A 7,726-nucleotide genomic window follows, 5' to 3' on the forward strand; every position below is an offset into this window, starting at 1 on the left:
GAAAAAACAAAATACCGAACAAAATATAACAAAATACCGAGAACAAAATATAACACAATATTAAGTAATATAACATAATATCAAGAAAAAAAAAGACACATTGCCAAGGAAAAATACACAATTAATGAAGAAAATAAACACAAAACACAATAATAAACAAAAAGACGTAATAATGTTTTTCACTCAACGTATATATATATATATATATATATATATATATATATATATATATATATATATATATATATTAAGACCGAGAAATACAGCAGAAACATTTTTGTGTTTTTTTTATTAAATTTTGAGTTATTGTTTTTTTATTAATTTTTTTATGTGGCTACAAATACTTCTTATTTTTTTCATTTTTGTCTCCATTTATAGAATAACTTGACTCTAGTTTTATGTTAACTAGTGAGTTCAAGGTTTCAAAAATAATTTTTAAGTGTTAATTTATAATATAACTTGTATATCAACATTTAAAATTTAAAATTCATAGTTTTAAACACAAGTGCTTTAAAAATATAAAAATATGTATAATAAAAAAGTTTTATAATATTATGAAAAAGTAAACTGTTTTTTAGAATATATACGCCGAGTTCACGTCAACATATCAAAACACATATTATGTCACAACATGACCGGCAAACCCACGAACACGAGCCATTTAATATGCTTTCGAATTCAATTTTCGCGAACAAGTAAAATACAACTCAACAAGAAGCCGGTAAACCAGAAAATGCTTTAAATGGCAATAAGAGTTTGATAATTTGATTCACCACAAGTCAGGCTATAAAAAATAATGAAAGACCACTACTAGAATAGTGGTCTGTTCTGTATATCTGATAAGAAAGTTCAAACATAACAACCAACAACAAAACCAATAAGATCCTTCACATTTTGTTATACAGTCTGCTAGACTTCTTACTTTAGTAATTATAATTAAACCCACTAACCTTTTAAAAACCATCACCGACACAAAAACGAGCAAATATCAGAGCCTAACCCCAAATCACACATTAGAGGACAAAAACCGAAACCCATTCAAGCTACATAGCTAGTTAAACCTCTCAGGGCTGCGGCTGCGAGCCCTACTCCATCCTGAACCGTTATTGCCAGCTGGACCCCCATTATTGTAACCACCCCTATTGCTGCAACAATACAACAATCATCAAAATTTGCAGCTGTTAAAGAAAACAGTATTAACTAAAAAACACCTCGTTTATAATACCTGTCATGACCACCACCCCGACCAGAGTTCCAACCACCCCGACCACCAAAGCTCGAATCTGGCCGTCCTCCACGACCACCAAAACCAGCACCACCAGCACCCGAACCCCATCGTTTAAACTTGCTGCCAAACCCACCACCACGTGCCACCATCCCCTGAAGTGCTGTCGGAACCTGTTGATTCGCCCCTTCCAACAACTTAATTAGCTCGGAAGCATGTTTCGCATCTTTGTCTCCAAAAAACGTATAAGCCTCTCCTGTTGCACCCGCCCTACCGGTCCTTCCAATCCGGTGCACATAATCCTCCACACCAGTCGGAAAATCATAGTTAATCACCACCCTGTAAACAATATAATAACCATCATTTAACCACAAAATAACGTGTGCAATCAACTTCTAAGTAACAATAAAGATAGTGACAATAATGATACTAATTTTTAATATTGAACCTGATATCTTTGATATCTAACCCACGAGCAGCAACATCGGTAGCTACAAGCACCGTTGACCGACCGGTGCGAAACTGATTTAACACATAATCTCTCTCCCCTTGAGATTTATCTCCATGAATTGCAGCAGCGGAAAACTGTCGGGTCAAGTTGCGTGCCAGCTGGTCACACATCTTTTTAGTTGAACAAAATATTATAACCTTTGCTCTCTGTTCTTGAGACCTTAATATTTGCTCCAACCGCCTGTGTTTCTCCATTGGACCCAAAACCTCAACAAACTGCAGCCATACAAAACTCAATTACACATTTACACAGGCTTGTAAACGAACCAAACATTCAGTGAACCGTTCGGCAGGAAGCTTGCTTATTTAATGAACGAACGAACATGAACACATGTCACATTCGTTCACTTATGTTCATGAACGTTCATTTACATTCGCATTTATGTACGTTAGTTTATGTTTGTTAATATATTCATTGTACTTTTCAGGCTCGGCCACAATTTAGTCTAGTTTTGATAAGCCCAACACATTGTTGTTCATATTCACATTTAACTGGTTTTCATCTTAACTATGTGTGTTCATCTATATTCAGTTATGTTCATTCGTTTACTTTTTCATTTATATTGTTAATGAACGAACATACATAAACAAACACACGCTCATTCTCTTAACGAACAAACACGAACAGAAAAACCTTCATTTAATTCTTTGTGTTCGATCATTTGTTCGCTAAAGTTATCGTTCAGTTCGATAACAGGCCTACATTTACACACGCTCTATTACTTTTCAGGTGGCATTATGCATTATGTACCTGAGTGATGGACTTGTTGGCAACAAGTTCATTAACATTGCCAATGTTAACTTGAACTGGATTGTCCATGAAATCTGCAGCGATTTTGCGGACCTCCTTTGGCCAGGTGGCAGTGTACATAAGTGTTTGACGGCGTGCGGGGACTGCCTTGATTATTTTCCTAATTTGAGGTTCAAATCCCATGTCTAACATTCTGTCTGCTTCATCCAACACCAAATAACTAACCTGGTTCAGGCTTATTTTTCTCATCTCCAAAATATCATTCAATCGACCGGGAGTTGCAACTACAATATCAGTTCCACGGTCTAAGTCTCTTAGTTGTGGGCCTTTTGGTGCTCCTCCATACAAACACTTCAATTCAAAATCAAAAATATACCATCAGCATAAAGCTTTTATATCGTATAGCTAAAGAAAAGAGAGACATACAGTGCATTGTATTTTTGATGATCTTCCAAACTTGACTGCTTCAGCTTGTATCTGGGTAGCTAATTCTCTAGTGGGTGATAGAACCAAGACGGTGGGACCCATTTGGCGATTCTTGTAGACTCTTTTAAGGTGAATGAATCCAGGAATTAAGTAACCTAGTGTCTTTCCAGAGCCCGTTTTTGCAATGGCTACTATGTCACGGCTTTGAAGAGCAACAGGCCATGACTGGGCTTGTATTGGAGTCGGTGATGTAAATCCAGCCGCAAGTACCTGAAAAAGTAACCCGTATTCATTTTCTTTATGGGTCTAATCATCATGTTATTATTTCATAAGTAACATCATGCTAATTACCCGAAACAAGAATAAATGCAACAGAAAATATACCTCTCTAAGAAGCTCAGATGGGAAACCAGTATCTTCAAATGATGTAAAGGGTGGAGGCACATTGTCTCCCTAAGTAATTTAAAAAATAACAAGTGTAAGATGAACTAGAACAGAATTAAGATCTAAAGCGGCAAAATATCAAATTATTAACTGCTCTACTGCAATTTGAAGTAAATATAAAACTCAGCACAATGATCAGCACTATGAAGGTGTGGAAAAAAATTAATGAAGATAAAGCATGACAGAACTTTAAATGGTTCCTTTCATTAATTTTTTTAAACATTAGGGTTTTGATATGGTTAAATGAATAGGAGTTTTTATTTTTGACTCAAACCAAAAGCTTTGATTAAAAACTTCTTCAAAAGATTATAAAAAAGATAAAGAGAGAGTATAAACAAGATTAACCCTAAAAGAACCCGTCATAATGGTCGTGTGCATAGTACATGATTGGTTATAGACATACATAATGTTAACATTTAAATGGAAAAACAAATATGGTAAATAAATGAACAGTTTTAACCAAATCGTCAAAAAAATATAGTATAAGAATGTTATGGAAAGTTACGGTACTAAAGCTAAAAAACTATTAGTCAACTCATAAAACTAGTGATTCTCTTTACAAAAACAACATGAATTCAGACAGACCCAACAAAGAAAATCATTAGAAAGAATTATGCTGTAATAATTATGCACTACACGAGTTGCAAACTTTTCTAATAAAACAAATGATATAAACCCTATAATGCTTACAGAAACGGTTATCTCATGCTGCCTGCGATAAGCATCTGGAGATAAAGAAGTTGCACCAAATCCACCATTGCTACTTCTATCAAATTTATCGTCATCATAACTAATAAAGCCATTCGGTTTCTGTGTAGACGGCTGAGCCGGACCTTTAGACTCTGAGGGCCGATCATATTGAGTAACATTGTTAACTGGATTCCAATAGTAGAGACTTCCAGTTGTACCATCCACCAACCCTTTCCATGGTTTCGGAAGAGTAGGATCCTCTGGTGCATAACTTGGAGTAGCCATAATATCAATCTCAACAATCCTACAATAAACAAATTACATCAATATTATATTGCTTAGAATCACATACTGATAGTAATATTCTATTAAACAGTAATATTTACCTGTGAATTGTGTGATAGTAAACCTAGGTGGGCTTGGGTTGTTTAGTTAGTGTATCAACTAAAGGGCTAAACTAGTTCGGGTCGGGTTAGGGCATTTTGGACACCCCTGTTATTGATGGAAACCTAACATAGCGCCTTCAAATTAGGGTTTATTCATATATATACGTATCTCGTTAATCCGTAACCCTAAAAATCTCGATTTTAAAAAATTAAGTCAAACGTACGTCGGCGCATGCATAATGAAATTCAAATTAAGCACATACGCGTAGATCAAATGAAAGCCTAATTAGAATAAAACGGTGTTCAATTAGGGATTGTTAAAGAGATCTGAATGGTGGTAAATTGGACGGGTAATATGAAAGGAATAAGAAGTACCTGAATTGGATGGAAGATTGAGAGAATTAGGGCTCCAAATTTATCCTCTCTGTATGAATATAATATGACGAAGAAGGCGCCGCAGAGAGGAAATACAAGACGCTTCTTTTCTAAACGAGAAGAAGCAGCGTAAAGAGGAGATATTTGTCAGGGAGACCTAGGATACTTATCGCATTCGCACAAATCGGTTAATAACCGGTTTGTGCGATTATTAACCGGTTATTAATCGTTTTACCTTCTCCTACACGTTTTACCTCTCCTTTTTCTTACTATTTTCAGATTTTTTTTTTTTATCGGCGAACTTTGGTAGGTTTGGGCCGTTGCTTCTCTCTATCTAGATTATAACGGGGCTCAGTTGTTTTCAAAACTGTATTTCGGGTTTAAAATACAAGAAAAATAACTGATAAGATTGAATAGGAGAAGAAAGGAAAAAAAAATTATATATTAAAAGACATTCTCAGAGTTAAAATAAAAAAATAGAAAAGAAATTGTTAATTACATTCTTAAGTTAGATAGAAAGGAAAAGATAGAAAAAAATTGTAATTTTACAACCATGTCCCCATTGTTCAGTAGTTTTAGTATCAGCTATTTGAATTCTAAAGGAAAAACACAAACATCGTCACGTGAGGGAATATTTAGTACAAGGATAGTAAGGCTGCAAGTAATAACAGTGGTCAGCTGGGATTAGCTGCTCACGTTACTTTCTGTGTCCTATACACATCCTTTCGTGAGTCTACTTGTGCTTGGTTCTACTTAAAGCAGTTAGAAAATCAAGCATTTCGAATATAAGCAAACAATCCTACTTCTAACAATTTCATATAACTTTCTTACTTATCCTACGTAAGGAAATTTACGTATTTAGCTTGCTTGAGTGGCATACGGCTATCCATAACGTCTTTCTTCTTCGGTCTCATTCTCTGTTTGAGTCTAAGCATGTAAGAATGCTTAAATCTCTCAAACTTCTACTCTGATACCAACTTGTAAGGCCCCGAGCCCGGGTGCCCTACTTTAGCGTTGGATTTACTCATAAACTCAGTTTGTTACAGCGGAAGTCTATACAAATCGCAGCGGAAATTTAAACTTTTTATATAACAACCTTATTCTCTAACTATTCTTCCATATGGATAGCCTCGTATGCGCCACGTCATCAACAATAACTGCATGCATACTAAAAGTCAGCTACACGCTGAGTGAATTCTAACATTTATTTCTTTTAATTAAACTTTCAATTATAACTAAATCACATTCTTTATTTATACGCGATGTAACACTCGTCTATAACTAGTCCCATACGTACTTGCTCATAATTGAGCCTTCTATTCTTACTCGTAAACAACCATATCAATTAAAGGGATTTGCCATCCTAACTTATTGTTCGTGCATGAGGCCCGAAGGCTCTACGCATGAGCATGCAATCATTCATTCACATCAATACACATATTATTATTCTACGCAGGTAGTTGATAGGACTTGTCCCCTACCTTCCTTCTGTTCTATCCTCTGACTTTTACTCGTACAAATAGTATCCATTGCTGGACCATACATTCACATAACGTATATCTATGCATTTAACATTATCATGTCATGCAATCATACTACCTTTACACACATAATTAATAGCTATTGTACTTGGTATCCATAACTGGACCACCTATTCATTGTATTTATAACTGGACCAGCCATTCATTGTATCCATAATTGGACCACCCATTCGTTGTATCCATAACTGGACCACCTATTCGTTGTATCTGTAACTGGACCACCTAGTCATTGTGTCCATAACTGGACCAGCTCACCATAGTATCCATAACTGGACCATATTATACATATTATTATAATCAATCGATTCGTTGTATCTATAACTAGACCACATTACTATCACAACACGTGCCCGAACACAATATAGGCTTTTAGTCCTTTATTGTGCCCGTGCATGTGCTTTATCGTCCATACACTCTACACAAGCATTAGTAGGGCTTGTTCCCTAACTCTTTCGATTCTATCAACTATCATTCAAACATTCAAATATATATCAACAAATTAATATATATAAACACGTTCTTACAAGATATATATCGTTAACTAAAGTTGCATATATCTTATTCTTTCACATACGAGTATGCATACAGCCCTAAAAAGTTTAAAGGAAAAAGGGGGCTAGAACTCACCTATAGACGATTCCTCTCCGAATTAATAGTAGTACCTTGTACCTTTCTTCAGCTGTGTCCGACTAACTATTAATAATGTACACGTATTAATCCTCTATAATTCCTTGTTATTCATTTCTTAGTTAACGGGGTTAACTTCCAAGTCAACCGAACCGACGTGTATCCTTCTTATGCTGTTCATGTTAATTTAATATACTTTATTCCTCATTTATTATTATTATATATTTATATACACTTTATTATTATTAACTCATGCCCTTAATGCGTTTACAAGTTAACGTCTTTAAGCGAGTTCGGGTTTGTGTTTATGTTTTCATATCTTTATAGTTTATCTATTCATCACAAACTCATATGCTTAAGTATTCTCAACGAGTCGGGTTCGGGTCATGTTCCTATATTTTAACTTTCCTAACGAGCCAGGTCCCGATTTCCATTTTTAACCATATTCTTTTATGACTCAAAAGATTTATTATTATTATTATTATTATTATTATTATTATTATTATTATATAAATCCCTACCCACCCCCACCCCCCCACCTTATCTTCTTCTTCTTCTTCTTCTTCCTTCTCTCTTTCTTTCTTTCTTTCTTCCTTTCTTTCTTTCTTTCCTCCTTTCACAATCCACAGCCACCACTCCTTCCAATTCCGGCAGCCATTGTAACGAGGAGGAAGGGCTGGGGTCTGGGTTAACTGAGTCACATACAAGATTTCGCACGGGATTCGCTTCGCACGGCTTCGGGTTCACTTCG

General features: G+C 35.4%; 1 protein-coding gene across 1 annotated transcript; it reads right to left on the reverse strand.

Moving 5' to 3' along the window:
• Window positions 1-973: 973 nt before the first annotated feature.
• LOC143623519 (DEAD-box ATP-dependent RNA helicase 46-like) lies at window positions 974-4,374 on the reverse strand. Its single transcript, XM_077094407.1, has 7 exons — window positions 4,047-4,374; window positions 3,297-3,365; window positions 2,913-3,182; window positions 2,487-2,837; window positions 1,674-1,951; window positions 1,226-1,564; window positions 974-1,145 (listed from the first exon to the last, which is right to left on the reverse strand). The coding sequence occupies exons 1-7, from the start codon at window positions 4,329-4,331 to the stop codon at window positions 1,052-1,054; spliced, it is 1,686 nt and encodes a 561-aa protein (XP_076950522.1). The 5' UTR covers window positions 4,332-4,374; the 3' UTR covers window positions 974-1,051.
• Window positions 4,375-7,726: the final 3,352 nt, after the last annotated feature.

The sequence above is a fragment of the Bidens hawaiensis genome, unplaced genomic scaffold (assembly GCF_021521415.1).
Source record: "Bidens hawaiensis isolate Kalapana, Puna unplaced genomic scaffold, B.hawaiensis_p1.1 tig00003488_1, whole genome shotgun sequence".
NCBI classification, from domain to species: domain Eukaryota; kingdom Viridiplantae; phylum Streptophyta; class Magnoliopsida; order Asterales; family Asteraceae; genus Bidens; species Bidens hawaiensis.

Coding starts and splice junctions, on each gene's coding strand:
- LOC143623519 (XM_077094407.1), bottom strand. CDS start 4,331: ATGGCTACTCCAAGTTATGCACCAGAGGATCCTACTCTTCCGAAACCA. Junction 1,565..1,673: donor TTAGATATCAAAGATATCAG/GTTCAATATTAA, acceptor TATTGTTTACAG/GGTGGTGATTAACTATGATT. Junction 1,146..1,225: donor CGGGGTGGTGGTCATGACAG/GTATTATAAACG, acceptor GTATTGTTGCAG/CAATAGGGGTGGTTACAATA.